The sequence below is a fragment of the Penicillium malachiteum genome, assembly GCF_028827825.1.
Source record: "Penicillium malachiteum strain IBT 17515 chromosome Unknown utg000005l:1.0-9002435.0:326005.0-9005861.0, whole genome shotgun sequence".
NCBI lineage: Eukaryota > Fungi > Ascomycota > Eurotiomycetes > Eurotiales > Aspergillaceae > Penicillium > Penicillium malachiteum.
Genome location: NW_026643099.1, coordinates 6058494 through 6083840, shown reverse-complemented (window position 1 = coordinate 6083840; position 25347 = coordinate 6058494). Strand labels below are relative to the sequence as shown.

At 46.3% G+C, this 25347-nt stretch overlaps 10 protein-coding genes across 10 annotated transcripts; 4 read left to right on the top strand and 6 right to left on the bottom strand.

The window, feature by feature from the left end:
* Nucleotides 1-36: 36 nt before the first annotated feature.
* On the bottom strand, nucleotides 37-1904 carry N7483_012255 (putative amino acid transporter; the record flags this gene model as incomplete). Its single annotated transcript, XM_057095682.1, has 2 exons — nucleotides 37-843; nucleotides 897-1904. 2 exons carry the CDS (start codon nucleotides 1902-1904, stop codon nucleotides 37-39), a joined length of 1815 nt encoding a protein of 604 aa, XP_056941653.1.
* Nucleotides 1905-2247: 343 nt separating this feature from the next.
* N7483_012254 (cytochrome b5 reductase family protein) lies at nucleotides 2248-3420 on the top strand (the record flags this gene model as incomplete). Its single annotated transcript, XM_057095681.1, has 1 exon — nucleotides 2248-3420. The coding sequence occupies one exon, from the start codon at nucleotides 2248-2250 to the stop codon at nucleotides 3418-3420; it is 1173 nt and encodes a 390-aa protein (XP_056941652.1).
* A 162-nt stretch (nucleotides 3421-3582) lies between these two features.
* Nucleotides 3583-4968, bottom strand: N7483_012253 (O-phospho-L-serine:2-oxoglutarate transaminase; the record flags this gene model as incomplete). Its single annotated transcript, XM_057095680.1, has 2 exons — nucleotides 3583-4152; nucleotides 4204-4968. 2 exons carry the CDS (start codon nucleotides 4966-4968, stop codon nucleotides 3583-3585), a joined length of 1335 nt encoding a protein of 444 aa, XP_056941651.1.
* A 918-nt stretch (nucleotides 4969-5886) lies between these two features.
* N7483_012252 (CeGAL family transcription factor) lies at nucleotides 5887-8225 on the bottom strand (the record flags this gene model as incomplete). Its single annotated transcript, XM_057095679.1, has 5 exons — nucleotides 5887-6147; nucleotides 6203-6797; nucleotides 6851-7867; nucleotides 7924-8015; nucleotides 8112-8225. 5 exons carry the CDS (start codon nucleotides 8223-8225, stop codon nucleotides 5887-5889), a joined length of 2079 nt encoding a protein of 692 aa, XP_056941650.1.
* Nucleotides 8226-9239: 1014 nt separating this feature from the next.
* On the bottom strand, nucleotides 9240-10517 carry N7483_012251 (replication factor C subunit 4; the record flags this gene model as incomplete). Its single annotated transcript, XM_057095678.1, has 5 exons — nucleotides 9240-9465; nucleotides 9516-9938; nucleotides 9993-10092; nucleotides 10149-10369; nucleotides 10429-10517. The coding sequence occupies 5 exons, from the start codon at nucleotides 10515-10517 to the stop codon at nucleotides 9240-9242; spliced, it is 1059 nt and encodes a 352-aa protein (XP_056941649.1).
* Nucleotides 10518-11028: 511 nt separating this feature from the next.
* N7483_012250 (uncharacterized protein) lies at nucleotides 11029-11632 on the top strand (the record flags this gene model as incomplete). Its single annotated transcript, XM_057095677.1, has 3 exons — nucleotides 11029-11362; nucleotides 11416-11484; nucleotides 11535-11632. 3 exons carry the CDS (start codon nucleotides 11029-11031, stop codon nucleotides 11630-11632), a joined length of 501 nt encoding a protein of 166 aa, XP_056941648.1.
* A 120-nt stretch (nucleotides 11633-11752) lies between these two features.
* On the bottom strand, nucleotides 11753-12980 carry N7483_012249 (protein GET4; the record flags this gene model as incomplete). The annotated part of the gene is made up of 4 exons (XM_057095676.1): nucleotides 11753-12330; nucleotides 12386-12538; nucleotides 12605-12861; nucleotides 12937-12980. The coding sequence occupies 4 exons, from the start codon at nucleotides 12978-12980 to the stop codon at nucleotides 11753-11755; spliced, it is 1032 nt and encodes a 343-aa protein (XP_056941647.1).
* Nucleotides 12981-13529: 549 nt separating this feature from the next.
* On the bottom strand, nucleotides 13530-15752 carry N7483_012248 (bifunctional fructose-2,6-bisphosphate 2-phosphatase/6-phosphofructo-2-kinase; the record flags this gene model as incomplete). Its single annotated transcript, XM_057095675.1, has 11 exons — nucleotides 13530-13766; nucleotides 13821-13997; nucleotides 14049-14423; nucleotides 14474-14593; nucleotides 14647-14754; nucleotides 14803-14883; nucleotides 14934-15103; nucleotides 15158-15255; nucleotides 15309-15344; nucleotides 15403-15591; nucleotides 15739-15752. 11 exons carry the CDS (start codon nucleotides 15750-15752, stop codon nucleotides 13530-13532), a joined length of 1605 nt encoding a protein of 534 aa, XP_056941646.1.
* A 729-nt stretch (nucleotides 15753-16481) lies between these two features.
* Nucleotides 16482-17692, top strand: tom40 (TOM complex pore protein TOM40; the record flags this gene model as incomplete). The annotated part of the gene is made up of 3 exons (XM_057095674.1): nucleotides 16482-16793; nucleotides 16881-17528; nucleotides 17585-17692. 3 exons carry the CDS (start codon nucleotides 16482-16484, stop codon nucleotides 17690-17692), a joined length of 1068 nt encoding a protein of 355 aa, XP_056941645.1.
* A 5332-nt stretch (nucleotides 17693-23024) lies between these two features.
* N7483_012246 (GSK family serine/threonine-protein kinase) lies at nucleotides 23025-24644 on the top strand (the record flags this gene model as incomplete). Its single annotated transcript, XM_057095673.1, has 7 exons — nucleotides 23025-23070; nucleotides 23147-23319; nucleotides 23380-23463; nucleotides 23532-23880; nucleotides 23962-24155; nucleotides 24212-24416; nucleotides 24511-24644. 7 exons carry the CDS (start codon nucleotides 23025-23027, stop codon nucleotides 24642-24644), a joined length of 1185 nt encoding a protein of 394 aa, XP_056941644.1.
* Nucleotides 24645-25347: the final 703 nt, after the last annotated feature.

Genomic DNA, 25347 nt, shown 5'->3' with positions numbered 1-25347 from the left:
TAAGATCATAAGAGCCGAACCAAGGATCATATCTGGTTACCGACGCCATGTCCAAAACTTCCAAGAGATCCCAATATGTCCATCGCGTTGGTAGATCCTCCAGTAGTAGACCGGGATACCAGTAATAATGAATCCCACCACGATCAATGTTTGGAGGGGTTCAGCAATAACTGCACGACTAAGAAGGAATAAACTGACACAGCAGAAGATGATGGGTGTTGTGATCCATGTACGGTATGGACGTTCTAAATGCGGTTCACGGATTCGAAGAACGATTAGACCCAGTACCGTCAGGAAGTAGAAGGTGTATCCGGCAACACCGTAGAATGTAACCAGTGTGCCGAATTCACCCACGACGACATAGATGGCTGTCAAGACGGCGTTGAATGCCATCGCGTTGATAGGAGTAAATCCCAGTCGGGCATTATCACCTAGCACACGGGAAATAGATCGACGGGCCCAGGATCGACTGCGTAGACGACCCCCAGGAGGTGGATTCGAAGATACAGCTCCAAAGCCAAGGCGACCGAACAATGACGGGAGGTATCCCTCTTTACCGGCTGCGTAGACAAGTCGTCCACTGGTGAATGTGGTTGCGTTGAGTGCGCCGAAACAACTGGCTGATACAACCAGCGCGAGAACGAGACCGCCGACTGAGCCGAAGACTTTGCTGCCGAATTGCACGGCTACGGTGTTGCTTGCCTCGATGGTGTCGTGCGGAAGAACGAGGAAGTAGGCTACGTTGGCCATGAGGTATGAAAGTATCACCAGTGGCATGGCGGTATGGATGACTCGCGGTAGATCACGTTTGGGATTCTTGAACTCGCCAGTCACGTAGTTGGTCTTGATTTTGTCAGTCGCCGCATTTAATTCAGTGTAGAAAAGTATGCACTTACATTGTCCCAGCCATCAAAAGCCCATAGACCAGCGTAGAGCGCCACAGCAAAATCAGATATCTCGGTATTGGTACCCTCAAACCATCCATGGGTTTTCCATTCTTCGTTGGCACTTCCCTTAGCTGAGAATCCCGTGATAGCCACGACAATTCCAGTGATCGTGACAAAAAGTAGCGCAATGAACTTGAAGAACATAAGTAGATCACCGATTCGAGTCGCAATCTTCGTAGAGATGCAATTGAACAAAGTAACCACTAAGAGAGCTCCGAGTGCAACGCCCTTGTTAATCCAAGGGTTGACCATAACCACATCCGCACCAACAAATGCGCGCACAACGTATTCGCCAAAAATAATCGCAATGATAGCTGCAGACCCAGGCTTCAAAACGAGAACCGCACACCATGTAAACAGAAATCCCATCAACTCTCCAAAGATCTTAGACAGGTAGACTTGTGCGCCTCCATTGAGTGGAATCGCACCTCCCAGCTCCGCATAACTAGCCGCACCCGTCCAAGCTAGTAAACCCGCGACAGCCCAAACAATAAGCGATGCACCGGGAGATCCAGCGTTCGCATTGACTTGACTCGGCGATGAGAAGATACCAGATCCAATAATCAACCCCACAATCAACGATAGTCCATTCAGGTACGTTAATGTCTTATTTCGCTCGAGTGATCCATCTGGTCCTGCGCGATCCAGTGACGGTGTCCCTAAGGGCGCATATCCACCCTGTGTCTGAGAGAGAGGGAAAAGGTTCCCTCCGAAATCGAAGGCCGAAGATATCGAATATCCTCGCTGTCGCCCTGCTTCTAGGTATACGTCTCCTGCGGGACCGGTAAGAGGGTCCTCGTCTTCGAGGGAGAGCTTGCGCGAAGAGGAGATTCCGTCGGGAGAGGATGATCGCGAGGATCTGTCGACTGATGCAGGAGAGGAGGATGCTAGAGAGGCGAGTTCTAGTGAGTCTCGAGGAGCGGCGAGACCACCATTTCTGTCGGTGAACGTCGACATTCTCCTTGTCTTTGTTATAGTTGGGTTGAGGTTGCTGCTGAAGTGGGTCGTGCGAACCGGTTGGGGTTCAAGGGTTCAAGGGTTCGCCAGGGTCGATATTCGATAGTAGATACTCTATTCAAATGAGTCAAATAGAACAGAGATCTCCATCTCTCTTAAGAATTGAAGGAGAGAAATTGGAAAGGGACTGGTGGATACTAAGTAATAACAACGGAGATTGCATTAGAATGGGGGAAACGATCGCCCAATCGGATTTCCTTCTCCCCGCGCTTTTTCCTCAAACTTCAAGTTCACTATATACCCTTATACCCTCGTGCACTTATAAGTTCTCTATGATTCCTCGATGAACTCAACACTCTCTTTTCGCTGCTGCGGCAGTCGAAATCTATTTCGTCGCTATGTCTCTACAACCACCTCAACCGCTAAACCCACGCCATCACCACCCTCATCCTCACCGACTCCCTCCACGACCAAGCGCTGGCTAGGAATCCTCTTCGTAACAGCAGCAGCAGCAGGAGCAGGCGCCTACATTCGCTCTTCAAGTCCGAGTTCTTCAACCCTAAACCAAGAAACCTTCACGAAATACAGCCTGGTATCCAGGGAACCCGTCTCAACAACAAGCAGTCTATTCACACTCCGTCCCCGATACCCCAGCGGAAGTAACTACGACGTCTACGAAGATGCATGGCGCATCGGTGTATGGAGTGTTATGTTCAAGCAACCCCAATTACAAATCGGTCGAGATTATACACCCCTCCCAACCACCGCGGCCACTTCGTTGAGTGTCGACGAGGAAAATGATGGTTACTTGCGCTTCTTTATTCGGAAAGATCCTTTTGGAGAGGTTTCGAGGTATCTGCATAATTTGGCGATCGGTGCGGATATCGAGATGCGTGGCCCCCAGATTGAGTGTGTGATTCCGGAGAAGACGAGGGAGATTGTTTTCGTTGCTGGTGGAACTGGTATTGCGCCGGCGTTACAGGCTGGATACTCGCTTCTTAGTCGTGAAGATCAGCAAAGCAAAGATTCCGATGCACGCCCAAGGTCCAAGATCCATATTTTATGGGCGAATCGCTTAAAGGAGGATTCTCTCGGTGGAGAGAGTGATACGCCGAAGATTGTTACCCAGCGTACATCTTGGTTCTCCTGGTTTGGATCTAAGAGTCCTACGCAGGTTACTCTCCCATCTGATACTCAGGAGAAGACTACTTCGCTTATTGTGAAGGAGTTGGAGGCGCTCAAGTCTCAGTATCCTGGACAAGTCAAGGTGGATTACTATTTAGATGAGGAGAATCGGTTTATTGGGAAGAGTGATCTTGCTGACGCGGTTCAACTCCATTCCAGTACCAGTGAAGACTCTCGCAATACTAAACTGATCTTAGTATCGGGTCCTGAGGGATTCATTAGCTATATGGCAGGTCCGAAGGTCTGGGCTCAAGGACAGGAACTTCAAGGTCCGGTTCAAGGTGTTATTAAGGAACTGGATCTAAAGGACTGGGGTGTTTGGAAGCTTTGAATGTTTAATCATCTGTATCATTATTTCTGTGAATTCTCTTCGAGGCATATATAGCATATACCGGGAGTTATGTTGAATAGCTAATAGCTTCCAGGACGCTTGGTCCAATCAATTTTTTGGTATAAAGGTTAAGCTCATTTCACATCAGTCACCAGATTATATCTAGTTGCCTGTCGCGTAATCCTCGAGGTATTTGACAAGCTTCTGCACGTTCCCCAGAGGAACGGCGTTGTAGTTGCTGGCACGCATACCACCGACGCTACGGTGACCCTTGAGACCCTGCAACAGACGCTTCTCGGCACCAGCGATGAACTCCTTCTCCTTGGCATCGTCGCCACCGTGGACACGGAAACAGATGTTCATGCGACTGCGGATGCTCTTGTCGGGGACAACCTGGTACACCTGTGGGTACTTGTCCAGAGCTCCGTAGATGAGCTGGGCCTTTTTGTTGGCGACCTCTTCTTGTCCGCTAACCTTCTGAGCACCGAATTCGTTGACCAGGTCAGCCATGACTTGGCCGGCGATCCAGAGGTTGAAAATGGGCAGGGTGTTGTAGAGAGAGTTGTTCTTGGCGATGGTAGCGTAATCGAGGACTAGTGTGCCGGGCAGACCACCAATGTTAAGACGGTGGAGCAGAGCAGGAGGAGGAGTAGAAGTGTGAGGAGGGAGGAGATCCTTGCGAACAATGGCGAGGGTGATACCAGTGACACCGATATTCTTTTGCGCGCCGCCCTAGAAAATTATTAGTATGAATGTATACTAATCAGTACTGGCGGTGCTCACGAAGATCACAGCATATTTGCTAACATCAACCTTGCGGCTGATAAAGTTGGAGCTCATATCGGCAACAACCAAACGCTCATCCTCCTCATCTTGGCCCTGAGCCTCCAATGACTTAGGGAAGCTCTGGAACTCAACTCCATCCACAGTCTCATTGTCACAGAAGTAAACAAATGCGGATCCCTTGCCACCTTCCTTCTTAGTTGGGGTCAAAGACCAGGTCTCCTCGGCGGGGATGACACCGAATTTCCCATTATTAGCCTTGCGCGCATCCAAAGCAACATTAACGTACTTGGATCCCACCAGACGAGCAGCCTCCTGCGAAGCCTTGAGAGACCAAGATCCAGTAACGAGGTAATCCAACTTCAATTCCTCCTCAACCTCCTTCTGTAATCTGGAGAAAACCAACTCATCAACCTGAGCCTTCTCAGCATTGGGGTTAGCCTTCAGGATCTCAGCCTCGGCACGACGACGACGACGCTCAATCCAGACGGGAACGAGGTTCTGCACAACGGCACTAAATCCACCGCTTCCACCAGCTTGCATGAAGAGAATCTCATAGTTATCGGGGATATCGAGAAGAGTGGTAAGGTTCGCTTTGGCATCGTCGAGGATCTTGTTCGCGGCTGCTGATCGGTGGGAGATCTCTCCGAGTCCGAGTCCGGTGTCGTTGTAGTTCACGAAGGCTTTGGCGCCTTCTTCCACGACAGAGGTGGGGAGGGGAGCTGGTCCAGCTCCAAAGTAGGAGACTTCTTGTCTGGAAGGCATTTTGAGTGTAGTGATGAATGAGTATGAGTACTGGGAACTTGAAGCGGGAGGAAAAAAAATATAGTGGATCGGAGTGGATCAACCTTAAGAGTCATAGAGGGGAGAAGTATGACGAATACGCCAGTTGTTTTCTTTACAGATTAATATTACTATTATTAGAATTGTTCCTACTTGTATGCAGGTTAAAGCACATTCAATCCGGATCTGTGAGCACTTTGGATGATCATTGCTGTTCAATTTCGGCGGCAATGGCGGGGTATATGCATGCATCACTTGGGCAGATACCTAGTACATAGTATACGATTTGTAAATCAATTACTAAATACTAGAGAAAGGACGTATGCTAGATAAGTCAATTAAGATTTAGAGATGCCAATGGCAGTAATACTAGCATTATCCTAAGGACTCCAAGGCTTGACATGGATCACTGATCATTACTTGATGGCGGGGTGATTTAACTATGCTCAGCTTGATACCACATACAGTAACCAATAGAGATATTCGATTCTGGACCAGTAGTAGGAAATTGAGTACAATGCAGGACCTTGAGTGTCTCTATATTCCTTGTTTTCCCTCATTATTTTGGGGCATTGATGCTCTGACTGGGTTGAAGATGACCAAAATGGGATAAATGAGTGCCGATATCGGTATCACGTGTGTGGTTTGCAGTGTTTGCATCGTCCTCTTCTGAACCAATCAGATCGATAGATCAAGTACATTATAGAGTGACTTGTTAACGCTGAGATAGAGTAAATATTCAATGTTGCTAGTAAGTTGAAGTTCATTCAATTATCAATAAAGTACAAGGCAGATAGAGACACCATATGTTTGTTCAAGTCTGCTATTTACACAAGAACAGAGAAGAAAATAGTACATGTAACTGCTTCAAGTTCAACATTGAATGTTCACTTATACAGGTTATTGTTGAGCCCAGCCAGTGACTTTGCTCGTAGGGATATGTAGTACACGCAAATGAGCCTGGAGCTTTTCCAAGAATGGATGATTTCCACCTCGGAAGCTACTCATCAATAACAGAAAGTCTTCGGCCAAGGTTTGAGGTGTGGAGGTGGGTATTGAATCTGGATAGGTCCCCAAGGGTGCCATTCCATTTCCAAAGGGTGGACTGATGTTACAAAGGATGTTTATTGCGCCGATTGCAATATCGTATAATTTCTCGGTCTATCATATCGTTAGCATAGCTCGTTTCATCCAGATGTCTTCGGGGGTCACGTACAAAGCCTATTCCATGCGCTTCCATTGAACTGAGTCGTAATGATCGACAGGTCTGGAGAGCTGATTCCGCAACTGTCACAGCATATCCAAAGGTCATTTCAGGTCTTTCAGATTGAGTTCTGAGAAGACCGTGGTAAAGAGATAACAGCCAAACACGATTGTGTATCCATTTCTGAGTAATGAAAACATCCGCTGCCTGTGTCTCCCGTAGGCCTATCGCTAAGAGAGCGTTGCCATCGTTTGAGTCTCCTTTGGCTCGCTCAAACCAGTCATATCCTTTATACCGCTCGGCTTGACTGACTCTTTGAAGGCTGTCATGCATGGATAATGCCTTGGCTTCGGTGAACTTCTCGCAGAAACCATTGTCGATGCTGCATCGGCGATTCCAGCAATGGATGAAATCTTCGTCAATCGTATCGAAAAGTTCCATCATCCTGGCAAGTCCCATCATTCCTTCGGCATCTTTTTCGTTGTGCACAATTATGTCGGAGACAAGACTGTGGGTTGCGTTGTGGAGGAATTCATGCACTGAGCGCATACTGAATCCGGGCTTACCCGAGAATGTCACTGGGTGTAGCCTTTGGAGGGCATATGCTCTGTGATAATGTTAGGCTCAGCAGTCTCGTAAGATACTCAATGATCAGCTTACCTTTCCGTAATCGATAGTACCAAGTATGTCCTTAATCGCTGGCCCTTCTCCTCTCCAGAGAGGTCACGATATGAAATCGGGTCATTCAACCCCAAAGTAGATGCAAGATCTAAAGCTTCTCGCAGCCGCAGCCAGGCAGCATTATGTTGATTACTTCCAAAAAGACAAGCAAACAGAAAGAAACTAGTCAGCACGGCCTCGATCGTCGGGTTTTCTCCAAAATCAGAGCAGCTTCGCATCTTCGTCGCTTCGTGCATCATTAAACGTGCTTGAGTCGCGCGTGATGCAGTGGGCCGCTCATTGATTTCAATCGGCTGGGTTAGTGAAAAGGCACATAGTGATAACGTCATTGCTCCAAATTGAGGGTTTTTACGATGCTCATGAGACATCATGCGCGTAAATAATAACGACCGGCTCAATACTGGAACTGTCGGGTGTAATCGGTCAAAGTAGACATCCACCCAGGGAATCATGTTAGCTTCATTGATCGCCGCTGGCCAAAAGTCTTCCACCTCCTGATTTTCAGAAGGCACTGAGCCTACGGATCCGACGGCTGGCGAGTAAGACATGTTTGAATGATCCTGCGGATGCATGTTCATAGCCGAGACATCGGGCACTGGCTGAATGATAGATGGTAATGATGGCTTGAGGTAGATATTACTTCCTGGAAATTCAAAGACAGATACTTGTGCCCCTATGTTATCGGGGAGCCAGTATTCTACATCTTGTCGGTCATTCCAAGCCACTCCAGCATGAGAATCCAATGATGGATTTTCTGAACCCCAGGCATCTACCACTGATGATGGAATTGGTGCAGCTAGACCGGCTCCATTTACCGGTATCGGGATCTCGGGAGCCGGCGTCCAAGATGTACCCGGTATCGACACCGGTTGGGCTTCAACTGAAGAAGTCGGGACATGATATTGAAATGTATCTTTGCCAATTTGATTCTGGTTAGAGCTCTCTGATGGATTTGTCACGATATGAGTTTGTTGCTGTCGAATTTGCGACACACGACTTGAAACATGATCAGAATCCTTCCCGTGCCCGTGTATATGCAAAATGAAACTCACTGTCCAGTTGGGCCACGTTTCTTTTGCGGTTGAAGAAATGTGCAATTAAATCCCATAGATTGACATGCCTTGCAAGGTTGTGACAAGCTACACTATTGCTGGGTTAGCGCCCGCTTTTTTTTTCTTCATGTGGCGGACTCGGAGCGGAGGGGTCCAGGAATGCGAAATGCGAAATGCGAAATGCGCACCTTGATCTTGCGGAACTTGCATTGGTCGCAAGCTCGTTTTGCAATATTCCCGGGAGTTTTACTGCGTGTGCGAATTGCACCAGGAGTACTCGCACTGGACTCTGTGGAATCCATGACTAGGATGGCTGGGTTGCGCCATCAAGCTTGATAGAGAAGAAGAGGTTCAACCGTGCAGAGGGTCCGCGACCCACAATAAGTCCCCGCCTTGAGAGCAAGCTCTTGTGGTCCCAGTTGTATGTGGTCCCAGTTGTGGACTACCGCGAACGGCTTAAGTGGAGTTCAAGAGGATACTATAAATTTACTTATACTCTTTTCTACACTACATAGTATGTAGTATGTTCATACTAACTTCGTCTTACTCGGTTATGCTGCTACCCGATCTATAGGATTTACCTCGGTCCAATCTTCAATGATAAGCAATACATGAACAAGATCCCTGATGTATTCCATATTTCGATCGACAACCCTTCCTTTACAGCTATATGCTGTATTCTTCATAGAGTTGCCAGGGAGGAACCGACTCCCTGTCTAGACAGGTTTTGAAGTTTCTTTTCTAGGTCATCTATGGCAGTATCGTGTCCAGATGTCGTTAACTTAGCCTCCAAGTATACGTACAATGACAATGAGGGCATGTTTTCGATATCTATACCTGGGCAACATGAAACACTGTGACTGTTCGATTATCAGCATGCCGGGGCCCTTCTTGCAAGATATAGGCATTAAGATAGCACCTGGGCACTGTAGAGTGCCAGAAAAACTAGGACGTTATTACTATGGGCTAGTGATTGATAGATTGTAGTACTATAAATCTCCAGATTATGGCAGAGAAGTCAAAGTGCTCTTGTCAGCCCTGGAGTGGGACTTGGAGTTGCAACATTATGTGTTGCGAACATCTAGTAGGAACTACTATGTATGTAGTAAGATGAGTACAGCGTGACTCCGATGATCCCCACATGTGCAGTAAACTAGTACATATTTGACTAGTAGGACTTGAACTTTACAAAACTAGAGAAGAACCTGAATGTCGCAAAGCGAATAAACCTATTTGTAGGCCTAGAGCTAAGAAGTTCCATTGAAAACGCCATGAAATATGCTGAGGGTATTATTTTCTTTTCTCGTTGGTCTGCATCAAGCCTTGGGTGGCACGAAAAGCTCAGGCTTCATGTTGATCTTGCAGAGCTTCGAAACACAGCCGCTCAATTGCAGCAGAGACTGAACACCGTCGAGAATACGCATATGGGTGAATCCAATCTCACGAATGAACTCCAGCTTGGAATGCTCAGAGAGAGTTGGGATCGTCTTGGTAACTCGGAACATGGTGCTGATAATGTCGTGGGAGGAATAGCCCAGTGTCCTAGATTAAGGTCAGTTGTGTATATATAATGCTGAGGCGGAGTGACCTACCATAGTTCATTCAATCCCTCCAAAGCAATATCAACCTTTCCTTCCCAGCAAGCCTTGATCATAGCCTGAACCTTGACAGGATGAGGACTATCCACAACACGGAATACATTGTCTCCGCTCACAAACCCGAATCCGGACCAGGTACTCTGCAAATTGTTGATAGCCTGACGCATGTCACCCTCGGCACTGAATACCAGAGCGGCAATACCATCCTCAGAGTGCTCAACTTTTTCAGCCTCGCAGATCTGCATCAATCGTTTCACAACCTGAGAGTCGGTCAATCGTGCATATCGGAGAATGGCGCATCGAGATTGGAGGGGTTCAATGATCTTGTTGGACTGGTTGCAGGCAAAGGCGAATCGAGTAGTAGTTGAGTAAATCTCCATTGTACGTCGGAGGGCCTGCTGAGCGCCAGGTGTCATACTAAAAAGACCAAATCAGCAAAACATTTCCCCAGACAGTCAAGTCCAGCCTTACCTATCGGCCTCATCCAGAATCACAAGCTTATGACGACCTGCAGGCAAAGTGACCTTCTTCTGCGCAAAACCCTTGATCCGGTTACGCACCACATCAATACCTGGATCTATCAGCATTGTTTCTATGCAACTTGGTATGAAACAAGACACCACCAACCTCGCTCATCACTAGCATTCAGCTCCAGAACTGCCTCCTTATATGAATCTCCCAGCAGCTGCCGAGCAAGACACAGAACAGAGGTTGTCTTTCCAATACCCGGCATGCCCGAAATAATAACGTGAGGCATATTTCCATCTTTCGCAATAATCTTCAATCGTTCAATGGTCTCTGTATTACCGACGACATCATCTAGGAAGACCGGTCGATACTTCTCAACCCTGTCCCGCAATGGCAAGTCAGCTTGGCAGAAAACTCAGCGACATGGGAGAGTTCTTACCAGGGGAGTTCATAGCCTGCAGGAGCCCCTGCAGTGGAAGCTTTAGCACTATTGCGTGCAGCACTTGAGGAGGATTCTGCTTGAACCATTGTGAATGATGATAAAGGGTAGTTTATGAGTTGAAAGTGGAAGACGCGAAAGATGAAAGGAACGCGTGCACGATAAGGAGCTTATCAGATGGCCTGTGCACGAGTTCGAAGTCTTATTAAGACAATTATTTCACCTTATTTGATATACAAATGAAGTATTTATGAGTGATTTATTAGATGAAATAATCTTATTCAAATATTCACATTAATTATCTAATTGAAATAAAATTTCAGATGCCTACGGTAGTAATTGGCGCCTATATCGATCATGTATGACTCCTCTTGGGCTCAACATGGCGCCTACCGCATCTTAATCTCATCTTCTTAATCTTCCTGAATTCTTTCTTCAAATACTCTCTTCTCCCTGCGATCTTTTGAATCTGATTCATTCATTTTTACTATCTTTACCAGCAGCATAGTTTACTAGTTCTCATCCTCGATATCGATCACATCCACAACAGCAACAGAATTCCGCAGTCGCGTCACTATCACCACGCGCCGATAATCAACAATGGGTTCAACATCAGTTCGCCGAAACCTCTTCCAACAGAATATCAGCCGCCGTCCTACCCCAGCCCCAAGTGTACAAGGGACCAATGGGCTCTCTACTCGTCCCTCGAATAGATTGAAGCATTCTTCGTCTGATTCCTCTATGTCTCGGAATAGCAGACTGGCAGAGAATAAGGATATTGTGGTGCGCGATAAGAATGGAGGGTACAAACTTGATATCCCCACCTTACCCCGAAGCTCCTTGTTAGGAAATGGAGAGGAACTTGATGAGCTTGAGGGTGAGGAAATGCGGGATTTGCCGTTTGATCCATTGGGCAATGAACAGGACAAAGAGAGTATGTGATTCCTTGTTTGGGATTGTGGACATGGTCATACTAACATGAGGTAGAGTTTGATGCTGCACTGGTTGAGATGATGATTCGGCACCGAAACAGACAGTCTGTTAGTGAGCCTGATGGTATGTTACTATGCAGCCCTTCTTGGTAAGGTCGTACTAATAACCTCAAGAAGTGTTGAATATTGTTCACCAGAACTTGCGCAAGAAAACCGATTCCTTGGATGATGATAACTGGATGTTTGAATCTGATACTAGGTCTTTGATCTAAACAGGAAATTGTCTAAATATGTTGCATATCTTGTGAATTTCCCTATCTCTCTTGTCGCTTTGTTGTCCCGACTATTCCTATCACCAGAAGAAACAGAATACATAACTACCCAGTCGACCATTAATCCAGCTCCATATGTGATGGTGCCTCACCCCTCTTTGAAGGACGAGATTGGCCCCCGGAGTTACCTTGTCCTTGACCACCGCCGAAAAACATACTACCCATCATATCAAGCAGGGGGTTACCCTGGCGAGGAATCTTGATTCCAAAGTACTGCTCACCGATCTGAGCAAGTGTGTCATCCCAGATACCCACATCGCGAATCTGTGCCGCATAGTGTGCGGTAAGCTGTCGGTAAAGATCGGCACTTCCGCGCTGAATAGCAAGAAGCAACATGCCGAGGAAATTGAGGAGAGGCAGGGCAGGGTACACACGCATATCAGAGTTGGCACTGCTGACATCTTGCACGGCGAGAGAGGGATTCGATGTGGATAAGCGAGAGGTGAAGATGAGCAAAGCCTTGTTTGCACTGCGGATGTTGCCGGTCGTGAGGTATGGGAAGATAGCGCGCGAAGCATACAGAGCTGCAGTGTGAGGATCGTCGTGGGTGTACCACTCATATTCAAGTTTTGCCAGTGTCTCTGCAGATTCCGAAGTACCCAAAATTAAATGTTTCTCGGCCTCGTATGGTTCATTATCTAAGAAGTGTAAGGTTAGATGTGTATGAGTATTGGATCGGGGATAAGAACGAACTCTCTGCGTAGACGGAACCCGCAGCATGGTGCAGGTCTGGATCTCCTCGCTCCAGCGGTCCATTTCTAGCACTCCATCCGATAATCTCCTGGATATACCGCTTTCTCGTAGGTTCTTCGGAGGGAAATTCGCGCAAAAGTTCAATCAGACGCTCTGTCAACCCGCATTAGCATTAATCTTCGATGTATTCTGCCATCCAGAAATATCATAGAAACTCACTCTTTCGAGACCAACCCTCGGAATCATTATTTCCTCCCGCAATCTCCCACTCAGCCTTGTTGTACACCTCGACAACCAACATAATCGCCAAATCTCCACCACTCGCTGATGCACCCTGCTGACTTCCAGCCCTCAGCAGAGCAGTCGCACCACCAGCCAAAAGTTCAGCTGCGGCATCCCAGTTAGACGCTTTGATGTATCGGGCTGCGATTACTCGTAACTGTTGGTGGGCTTCGTAGAAGGCACCGGCCGCGATCCTAGAAGTGGGATGTTAGTATGGTGGGTTGTCTGGCGGGTTGTCTCGCTTCAGGAGGGGTTTGTCAAAATCTCACTTTTCGCGCTGTCTAGCGATGGTTTTATCAATCCTGGAAGTCATTTTGAAGAGTACTTTGAGTTTGGAGGAGGAGAGAGGCTCGTAGCTCAGAGCTTGAGGGGGAACGGGAAAGCTGTGTCAACTTCCTAAGGTTTGGTGGGGAAGCGGTTTGCTTATGGACGGAGTCATGTCCCACTCTACATTGTGTACTGTGTACTGTATCCTATATCTTTCTTTTATTGTTTAAATGCTGCAAGTTTTCTTTATCTTGGCAAATTAAATAATTGATGATGGCTTGAATTTACATTTACCGATTTACTGACATAGGTAGTACAAGAATACCGAGCTTATTTTATATCGACTTGATGGTCTTAGTAGCAGATCAAGGATGTTCTCTATTCCAATTGAGACTTTGCGCTTCAAAAGAAAAATAAATTGTATAGGCTAATACTATGATATAATATTGAATTTGTAGACATGAAGGTTAGCGAATAAATAGCATGCATAACAACCGAAATGAAACAAAAATAGTCACGAAACCCTTGTATCAACTACGAATAAAAGGAGCCGGCAGCAATCTAATTGAGTGAATTCCATGAAAAGTCGTATCACCTAGACAACATCTTCAACGTGCTGCTGGGAGATTCTCTCAGGTTCACGAGGAGTACGGAGTCCACTCTGAGGCGTTGCCAGACCATCTGCAGGACTGCCCAATCCCTGGATAGGAGAAACAAATCCGCTTGGAGGAACCGGGATCTTCAGGTCTTCGGGTGAAGCAGGAATGATTTCTTCTGGAAGGTTGGGGATGTGGATTCGCTGGGCCTCGTTTTGGTAGCTCTCCGGAATAATCTGAATGATATGTTAGTCGCACATAAATTTGAATCTCAGATGGCAATACAGTACCTCGATGATTTCGTCGCGGGGGAATTCCAAGAAAGGAATATCCGCGGCATTGCAAGCCATGAGATACCCATATAAGACCCTCAGAACACTTTCGTGGGCAATGATGAGCAGATCGTTCTGTTCTCGCTCCAATTCGAGAATAATCGGCTCCAGGCGCACAGCCAGATCATGGTAAGACTATACAGAATTAGTATTCAATCTTTTTCTGTAATCCATCAGAGTACCTACCTCGGCACGCGGATAGCGGTGGTGGTAAGGGTCTAATTCGTGCTTGGCAACCTCATCTGGGAATTCAGCTCGAATGCGTCTCTCCGACATCTTTTCACAAACTCCTGGGTTGAGTTGACTCATTTGAGAGCGCTGGCGTACGGTGTACCCCTTTTCGTGGAGATACTTCGCAGTCTCTACAGTTCGACGTCTGGTCGATGTCCAGACCTTCAGAGGCCGCGGTTCGTAGTTGATATCTCCCCGTGCGACCATCATCTCTTTCTCGGCCTCTCGATGAGCCATCAGGCATTCAGTCATCTTTTGGGCGTAATCTTCGCCTTGCTCGGAAAGAGATGCATCGGCTTTGTAGGAAGCCGCATCCAAGGAGACACCGGCCTATTGATCATTAGCCTGTGAATTCACTTAGGGAACCTTGAACTACTTACTCGTGCAAAGTATGTTCGTCTAGATTTGATGTGAAGATTCAGGAGGTAGAAGACGATACGGTTAGAAAGGTAGCCAAAGCTTCGGTTATTGACTATCAATCGCTCCCCTGCGTTGATCATCTAGCGGAAGGTGAGCAGGTCAACTACTCTCACGGAACTTGAGGCTTGAAAACCTTAATGTAATTCAAATCCTTTTCTTCCATGGTCTGGAACTGCGGGATTCGAGCGGAAATTCGATTGAGGTAGTGCTTGACTGCATCCTCTGGCTTCCAGGAAACATACTGCAATGGGTTAGATTGATTCAGAGTGATTTGGAGCCTCATACTCACATCTGGAGATGAGATCTTAACACTGCGAACATTCGCTTCGATGATTCTTTCATCATCACACCAAGATTCAATGAACAGAGTCTAATATAGAGTCAGTGCTTGAGCTAAGTGGTTGAAGAAGGCTTAATTACCTCAATGTCATGTTTACCAAACTCCTTTGCGAGAGACCGCCGACCAGAGGCTAGGGGATTCACGGCATCATAAATCGCAATCTGACCATTTTCATGGTTCAGGAAATGGTAGATATCTTCTCGACATTTCCGAACGATCTTTTGGCGGAGAAGTACAGATGAAGCGGTTGCTAGATGTAGTGAGCATTATATCATATATATACGCGTTGTTGCATGAGTCTTACCATTAACATAGAAATAATCATCGGGCATATCCTCGCCAGTTGGAATAGTAGCTCGTCGATAATCACCCAAGTGGAAGATTCTGGTTTTTACCCCGAGCCTGTCATCTGTCAGCACGTTCTAGACACAAATCAATGGAGTATAGAGACATACCATCGGAGGTATCGAGCCAAAGCAACCGAAATATGACTTTTACAAAATAAAATCAGTATATTAATATAAACAATATTCTTGGTTAGAAACATACGTTTTGCCTCTTGCGGGCAACCCCACGGTGATAATGACGATCCGGCCCGAATGGAAAAGCCGACCGGACTCTGTGCTGTAGAGCTGAGCCGGGGCCAGATCGGCTTTTTCAGGCAAATCATGGATGGCGTCCACGAAGATTGAGGATTTACGCCGGAATTGAGGCGAGCTGGCCACGATCTCTGCAGTGCTGGTTGACGTCAGTCTGTGATTCCATGGAGATCTTCTAGTGCGCGCCTCTCCAGTATGGACAAGCGCGATTCCTTGACCTCATGATCTTAGAACAGTAGAAAAATTCTCTTCGGCAAGAGTCTCCATCCATATTCAACTGACTTACAGTAGAGTATCCATGTTTGCGGGGATATCAATGACGCCAAGATTGACCTGGGCACCGATCTAGGATAGTGTGTGATCTGTGGAAAAGACAAAAGAATAGCCAAAAGAATAGCCAAGAGAGCTTTGTCTTGAGAATAAACACAGACCTCACCCCTTTACAGAACAAGTTGGAGAGGTATAACCAGAGAGCTCGAGGAGACTGCGGTATTGCTCGGGGAAGAAGAGTAGATATCGGGTGGAACCTCTTCGCTCTACTCCGTATAATGTTTTCCCTATATCGGCAACCCTGTCACCTGCCCATCACTCAACTTCAATGATATATGTAAATAGAGAAAAGTAGCTCAAGTCTTTCAATCCATCTTCTCCTACAAACCAAAATTATTCCAATTGTAAGAAACAGCCTCGACCTACAATATGAATCTCGAGGTAAATCCGCTCGGGGGGCTGACATAATCCAGGGCGGACCACAGCAACCAAAGACGCGGGACGGAACTGGCATTTTTCACGGTCAAGACTTCAGCTCCGTCCATTTCAATCCAACCTCCGATTCCCCTGTGGATCATTGCCAAAACTCCTTAATACAGCCCTTACCATCTCCTCCATCTGATCTGTGTCGTTCGCTCGTCTCAGATCTATCTCGGGCTGATTTCATCTTTTCCTCATTGCCCTTGACGAAGACAAAAAAATCCCCATTGACCGGCCTCGCGTGACGACACCGTTAATACCTTTACATCCCTTTTAAAAATGGCCGATCTCACATCATCAGTCTCCTTCCTGACGGAAAATCCCGCTGCTGCGGCGATTAAGGATGCATACAACTCGTTCTCCGACCGGAGGGCGTTGCTCAACCTGCCCAACCCGGGTACTGTCGACAACCTTGCCCGTGAGGTCCAGAAGGAGGTTATGCTTTCCAACTTCATGTTCTCCGGTCTCCGCGCCGACTTGACCAAGGTCTTTGGCATGTCCCCTCTGTTCCGTGTGTCCCACGCTTTCTCCATGGGCTCATCCGGTAACATGCCTCCTTACAACTTCTCCACCATGTACGGAAGTCCCAAGGTAAGATCATCATCTTTCAAAACTTGAATAAAAAATTGCAATACGCGATCCTCAGATCCAATGCTAACTACAATGTTTGTTTGATAGGTCTTCATGCAAGGTAACCTCGGAAGCGACGGCACCCTCGCCGCGGTCTACAACTACCGCTGGAACCCGGCTCTGGTCACCAAGACCAATGCTCAGATCATGGCTGGTGGCTCTCAAGGCCTGCTCCAGATCGATAACGACTACACTGGCGCCGATTTCTCCGCATCCATCAAGGCCTTCAACCCCTCTGCCCTCGACGGCGGTCTGACTGGTATCTTTGTTGGAAGCTACCTCCAGTCCGTCACACCTGGACTGGCTCTTGGTTTCGAGGCCATCTGGCAGCGCCAGGCTATGAACGCTCGCCCCGAGACTGCTCTGTCTTACTGTGCGAAGTACAAGGGTGACGACTGGATTGGTACCGCTCAGCTGCAGGCCCAGGGTACCTTTGCCGCTACTTACTGGCGCAAGCTGTCCGAGCGTGTGGAGGCTGGTGTTGACATGAACCTCCAGTTCGCTCCTAACCCTGCTGCTATGATGATGGGTGGCCCTAGCCGTGATGGAACCACTGCCGTTGGTGTGAAGTACGACTTCCGTGCTTCCTCCTTCCGTGCTCAGGTTGACAGCGCTGGTAAGGTTAGCTGTCTTCTTGAGAAGCGCATCGCCATGCCCATCTCCCTTACCTTTGCCGGTGAGATTGACCAGGCTAAGGTATGTTTTTTCCCTTCCTTCCCCTTGTCAGTCTATTGATACTAACGTTTTCCCAGCAAACCGCCAAGGTCGGCCTCGCCGTCTCTCTCGAGATCGCCGGTGAGGAGCTGATGGAGGCGCAGGAGAATGCTGATCCCGCCAGCATGGTTCCCCCTCCCTTCTAAGCTCCTCTTCTCTTCACCTCTTGAGTGTTCTGTGTATTCATCACGTTCCTCAAGTTAATCAATCACCCTTCATCCTCCCTGTTTTAGTAGTCCCCCCTCTCCCATGACTGGATTCACATGGCATTTATCACTACTCGCATCAGTATCTCGTGTTGAATATGGGTTGCTGGTACAGGCGGTAGTTGTTTTTGGCGCCATGGAGAGTTCCATCTTTTTTTTCTATTTTTGTTTTTCTTTCTCCCCATTGTATAGATTCACACTCCGTTGCCCCTTTTCCGATGACGTTCTCCACCATATCTGATGCCCGCATCTTCCGGCTATGTTATTTTCTCCTTTTCTTCTTTTGGTCCGTGATCTCATGTCTTGTTTTGAAATTTCCCATGGCCCGGATGGTCGGGATGGTAGCTGTGTGGGAGGTGCAGGGCCCGGAGAGTCCAGGTTATGTCGCATTATAGACGGACCAATGTAAAACAGTGTTGTTAAGCTCTTGTATTATGTACAAAATGATTGTAGGAAAGGAGATTGGACATCGGGACTGTGATGACGAGGTTATACATGTAGGTATCGGCTATTAGCATAATGCTGATGGCCGAAATCGGGGTTCCGATCTCACTGAATTGAACCTAGTAGTGCCCAGGTGATGTGTCACTTTAATGCAGATGTCAGTTCACTCGCAGTCCAGACTACAATGCTCCATATGATCCATTCAATTATGAATCGAGTCCTAGAATCAACATTTGAATATGTTATGCTCTTCGCTACGTTTCACATAAGCTTAGTATCACACATGTGCACGTGAACCATATCCCGGCCCGATTGACATGGGAATTCCAAGGTTGAATACCAAGGTTATTTCAGGTAAGAAACATTTGAACCATTTTTGAGCCTTGAAAACTTGAACTTGATGACCTTAAACACTTGAACACTCAAGTGCTTGTGCTAGTAAAAGGCAACCGAGAAAGTGGGCTCCACTGGACTGGAGAAGCGTATGCACGAGAGCAAACCGTTCAACTTCCCCCCCCACTCATGTCTCGGCGAAATACGTATCCATCATTTCCCTGCTTTTTGGACTTTTTGGACTTGGACTTTTCGTTTGGATCCACTCGTATTGGTACTTTTTGTAATGTTGAATATGATCTATGTAATCCCGTGATCAGATTGAATGTTCGACTATCATCATGATAGTAAAATTTAATATTATATACATCTTTTATATAGAAAGTAGTAGAAAAAAGAACTTGAACTGGACCTCGGAACCGGTATAAACTACATTAAACTACATTAAACTCATCTCTATTCATCTCTACTCCTAAAAGTGATACACTGACATCATCTCATAACGGTTCCGGGTTAGTCGACTTGCATACAATGGAGACAAAGACCATCTGCGGGGATAGACCTTTGGACCTCTCAACATTTACACTTTTGGGGGCCCGAGTCCCCCCTCGGAGGCTGGTCCAATAGTATAGTAATGAAGGGATTCAGAGGGATTTTATTATTATTATGTATGTCAGAAACCTAAGAGTGATCATATATACTAGAGTACTAGTAATTGATTCATAGCGGGGTTAAAAGATATTTCAAGTTGAACATTTGGACCTATTTCCAAAGTTGGTCTGGTTCGGAGTTACAATTAGTTGGTCATGGGATTATTTTTTCCCTCTCCAGCACTCCAGACTATGAGAACGGGCTTCTTTCCACTTCGGATGTTCTGCATTGTCAGGATTCCTAGTCCCTGATTAATGACTCCGTTTATTCCGATTATTTGCAGGTGTGGTCATGCTTAATGTGGGGAGAATGACATTGATCCTTCAAGTTAGAGATGTTCGATGCTCGTACCTACTTAGTAATTAGGGGAACTTGGAAAAAAAATCTGTATAAGTTCGGATCGTCATGGAAAGAAGCGTAGGGTAGATCCATTTTTCCCGCAAATGATCTTGAAATCATAATGCTTCACCAATCATGGTTCAAATGTTAATAGTTGGATCCTCTTCCCACCTGAGCAGTAGACCAATAAGCCGAGTCGAGTTTCTGATTTGTGCATACTTTGTATTTTGCATATGTGCATTCTTCACTGTGACTTATTCTGTGAGTAAATTTGAAGACATTTTTTGACATTGACATTTTTGATTAAGAAGATATCTCTCTCAACATTTGAATGACATTGATGACTCCACGTGTCTGACAGAAATTCCTGCCCTTGCTTCTTCGTGTACATTCCCACCCCTTTCCACGGGTTCCATCTGCAGGCCAAGATCAGGGACATGGCAAATTTTAAGTACCGAAGATGATCAGGAACGGTATGTGGGAAATGATAGGGTTAGATGGTGTGAAATTAAAGGTCCACTGCGAACCATTCAACGGGAGATTAGGAAAGAGAATAACCTGGAACAATCAGTCAGCATCCAGATGTCCAAGTGCTCTCTTTTCCGTGATTTCCCATGGGCCGTGCCACCAGTTTATTTACGTCACTTCCGAGATGACAGCGGCGTCGCCTGACAAGCCCAACTGTGGCAAGTTGATATAGATGGATTTGATCTGGTGATGTCGATCTTCTCCTCTTTTCAAGGTCAGGTGTTTGCGCTTTGAGAGCACTTAAGTGGGGTGTATTTTATCATATACGGAGTACCTAGTTAAGTTAGTCTATAGTTCATGATACTAGAGACTAGAAACTCTAGCAAATTCAGGAACTAAGTAGGAACTAGGAACCGTTAATACATGTCTAGGATTTACTAGTTATAATCCTGAATGTAAGTGTTGCCATGTCCAAGTTGGTATATAAATGCCAGGATGTTCCAGTTCCAGTTCCAGTTCCAGTTCCAGTTGTCAAGTTCTCAAGTTCTCAAGTTGATCTGTACCCGTAATACACGTATCTCACGTATCTCGCGCCAAACGAATCTCCCGGTGATACAAACTCGGTAAAGTTCTCAACCTTTGACCATTTCAGCCTGGTGCATTACCATCTGCAAGGTCTGCATCGAGGGAATGGTTGGTCCTCAACGGCGGCTACGTTGGGCCTGGACTAGATTCATTCCTTATTGGTGGATCTTTGCGCTGGTGTATCGAGCACCGATCTTTTGTGAGATGACCTTATTGGTAGTGGGAATTGTATCAGGGGCAGGTGTCAGGAACCGAGACATTTCACATTCACGTTCATATGCATATGTGCATATGGGTCCATTCCTGTCAAAAGGGGGGAAGTTTTAATTCCATCGAGAAAAAAAAAATAAAACATTAAGAAAAAAAAAGCAATGGGAGACTTCTAGCCCCGTCTTTCGGGTTCTGCAGCCCGTTCGATCAATGATGGTATAGATTCCCGAGCTCCCCTAGCTTTTCTGCCCCCTTTTTAGGTACTAGTACATGTACATGATGTATATATGGAGCATTTATTTTTTTATAGTTCAATGTTCGGGATCGTAGTCTCGGGTTCGAATTCAATCATGAATGACCGTACGGTATGTGCTTTTCTCATCGGCTGGAATCCCAATTCACTCGGAGCCGGTGCATCGGTCCTGAACCTCACATGCCAAGGTGATCCTTGCACAACTGGGATGGGTAAAATAAGTCGGGGATCGACAGTTCGGTGTTGAGCTGCCGGGACCCGTCGTGCCGTACTCGCATGGCATCAAGCTTTGATCAGTATGGTACCTAGCGATGTATACCCTAGCCCTAGAGGGTATGGATTCAGGAGACTTGAATTCAATTCAATTCCATTACAAAGTACTCCGTACCTAGGGGAGGTCACTGTACTCCGTATTTGGGTTAGTCTATTCTATTCTCCGTATGCAGATAGTTCAAATGTTCACCATATACCTCCGTAGACCGATCGAGAACATGATCCCAAGACTGCTATATATCCCTCCCAGCTCCACAGACCCATTGCTGGCCCAAGCTCTTTGACGGGTTTCGCCTCTTTCGCCTCTAAAATCATCGTCAGCTGGACTCAATGACATGTTAGTCACGAGGTCCTGTAGGATGAACCAATCATGATGATTCCTGAGAAAATCACGGCTGGTCAGCCGACACGGGACTCGCGGAACATCAGTGTCTCCGTTCAACGTGACCTCGGGAACTTATAGAGATCTATTTAGTCTAGTCTAGAGTATGTAGTTTTAAGGAATCTATTTTTAATAGAGTAATAGTGTTAATAGTGTTAATAGTTTTAGTAGTTTTAATAGTTTTAATAAGTTTAATGAAGTTTTTAATAAACAAGATGATATTATGTACACCTGCCAGGTGTCCAGGTGGGCATCTGGTCACTATATACTACGGGTACCTCAAAAGCTCCCTATGTTCCAAGGTTATCGATGAGATCATATTGGTGGTAAGATTCTTCCAAAATTGTAATGGTTATTCCGTCGTTCTGTATGGTATGGAAATTTCAATAACAATTGAGATCACCCTATCCATCATCAGTTTTTACCTTTTGATTAACGCCGACATTTATATATATTCAATTTATAAATAGTATATAGGAATGTCGTGAGGTCCAAGGTGCCTGAGTACTAATTATGATATCCATGGCCTCGGGATAATATAGACACTTTCACTTCGTAGGTACCTCTACTTGGTACAAATACTCTATACGCGAGGAATCTTTTTCCTCTCGGGATTCAAGTTCCCCACTCTATAAGTATTGGGAGTTCTCTCTTTCCTATTAATTAATTAGCTGATTGATTTGCATCGAATTTATCTTATTCTAGTTTATTAGTTTCTTTAGTCTCTTTAGTTTATTATAGCCACGTAGTCCAACCTTAGAACTAATGGAGATTCTCATAACCTTGAAATACTCTGGGTAACATATACCAAACATTACCACACTTTCCCTAAATTTACCAAATTTACTCAAATTTACCACGAGATTACCCTCATATTACCCTGTACCTCAACTACTCTTTCCCCCCCTCAATCTTAACCCTTGGGATTTTGCTCATTTTGACATTATTGGCTCCAGAAACATTTCTCGTCAATTCCTCTTCAATCTCTTTTTTATTGAGGTTTTATTTTTTTTATTTTTTATTTTTTACTCTTTTTTACTCTTTTTTAATTCTCTTGTAAATCCACTTAAGAAAATTCACTTATCATCTTTTTTTACCCTTGACTTTTTTTTATTTTTCCCTTTTCCCCTACACTGTTCCCCCCCCTCTTACTTACACTCTTCTCTTTCGGTTTCTTGGCATTTTGACCCAGTCAACTATTCTTCTCATCCTCGCCCCGTTCGGACCTTCCGCCCACCCCTCCCCTCCCCTCCCAGCTTGACTCCACCGATTACCACGCCCAAAACGGGTTCCTTTCCTCTTCCTCCATAGCACTCCCCCCCCCATCTCTCGTCATGTCACAGAATCGACCTGGGTTATTCCCAACCTTGCGCATGGGTGGTAAGTAGTCAATGGCCTTCATTTCCTCCCTCTCTCTTTCCCCTCAAACTGACGTCTCTTTCTTCCCCCACTGTAGAGGTTGTCCGCGAAAAGGTCCAAGATGGCCTGACCGGCGAGCACAAGGAAATATCCTACACACAGTGCAAAATCGTTGGCAATGGCTCTTTCGGTGTCGTCTTTCAAACCAAAATGTCCCCTAGCGGTGAGGATGCGGCCATCAAGAGAGTACTTCAGGACAAGCGATTCAAGGTAAGGAGACCGATCACTAACGGATTTACCCGGGAACACCCTGATACTAATCCTATGTAGAACCGAGAGCTTCAGATTATGCGGATTGTCCGCCATCCTAATATCGTTGAACTGAAGGCCTTCTACTATTCCAACGGCGACAGGGTATGTGTGCAGATCGCCCGCTCTGAACTTCCCCCTCCGCTGACCCATTTTCCCCCGTCCCTGTGTAGAAAGATGAAGTGTACCTCAACCTGGTGCTGGAATATGTCCCAGAAACCGTTTACCGGGCCTCACGCTACTTCAACAAACTCAAGACAACAATGCCGATGCTCGAGGTGAAGCTTTACATCTACCAGCTCTTCCGGTCGCTGGCCTACATCCACTCACAAGGAATCTGCCATCGTGACATCAAACCTCAGAACCTTCTTCTCGACCCTAATACCGGTATCCTGAAGTTGTGCGATTTTGGTTCCGCCAAGATTCTGATCGAGAATGAACCTAACGTCTCCTACATCTGCTCTCGTTACTACCGAGCTCCGGAGTTGATCTTCGGTGCCACCAACTACACAACCAAGATCGGTGCGTGCCCAATCCTGCGACCATTAACATGTTTTAAAACATATTTCCCTGAAATTCGTAACTAATATTCTATTGTTTTAGATGTATGGTCGACTGGTTGTGTGATGGCGGAACTGATGCTGGGACAACCCCTCTTCCCTGGTGAATCGGGAATTGACCAGCTGGTGGAAATCATCAAGGTTCTTGGTACTCCAACCCGTGAACAGATTCGTACAATGAATCCCAATTACATGGAACACAAGTTCCCTCAGATCAAGCCGCATCCCTTCAACAAGGTAAGAATTCCAGATCCACTGTATTCATCTACTTAGGTGTGCTAACCCACTTTTAGGTATTCCGGAAGGCACCCCCGGAGGCCATCGACTTGATTTCTGCTCTTCTGGAGTACACGCCTACACAGCGACTGTCAGCGATCGAGGCGATGTGCCACCCCTTCTTCGATGAGTTGCGGGATCCAGCCACCAAATTCCCGGATTCTCGTCATCACAACAACCCCGACAAGGACCTTCCCAGCCTCTTCGACTTTTCGCGGCATGGTAAGTTTCTCATCTTAATCCAACGAGGATTCTCATTTTCTTTTCTTCTTTTGTTTCCTTTTTTTTTTTCATTGCTTTTTCTGACCTTAATCAGAACTCTCGATCGCACCCACACTCAACAACCAACTTGTTCCCCCTCACGCCCGTCCGGCTCTGGAAGCACGCGGCCTCGACATCAACAACTTGAAGCCTCTTTCCAAGGAGGAGATGATGGCCCACCTCGATTGAGCAGACTAATTCACGCCTCGGTGAGAGTCATATCTGTTCAGAGTGCAATTTATCGCACAAGACGCGGGAAAGATTCTCGAGGACCTATCGACCGAGTACCATCATGTTTCGAGTAGCGCTCTGAAATGGAGAGCACGGTGTTTGCTGAGTTTTCATACCTTTTATTAAACCAGCAAAGACAATGACCGGACTGCAACATCTGGAGATGGGATCTTGAGGAGGACAATGATGGCAAAAAGTGGACATCCTTTTTTCATGGCTGAGCGGGAAACTGGATTTGATTCATTTTTGTTTTTGTTTTTTTGGTGAGGCGAGACTGGGGTGGTTGGTTTGGGACATGGGAGGCTGATGATTGCCGGTCAACCGTTGGGGGGGAGTCATGGCCTGGAGTTCTTTCTTATTTTTTGAGGTGTCTGTGACACTTGGGAGGAAAAAGTGATACCCTTTCTATGCAAAGTCTGCCTTCCGGGATTGAAGATTGCATGACTTCATTCGGTCGGGGAAGGAAAGGGAAATCCAGGACACAGCAGGTCCAAATAGCCCTGGGACAATTCGATAGCCATTTTATTATGGTCTATGGGAAGGCTTTTTCTTGTTCTTTTTTTTCTTCTTTTCTTCGTTCGATTAACCCGACTGGAAGCACCTGCGTGGCCGGAATTACCAACTCCTTCTCCTTCGACTTTGCAGCGCTAGAAACTCTGGA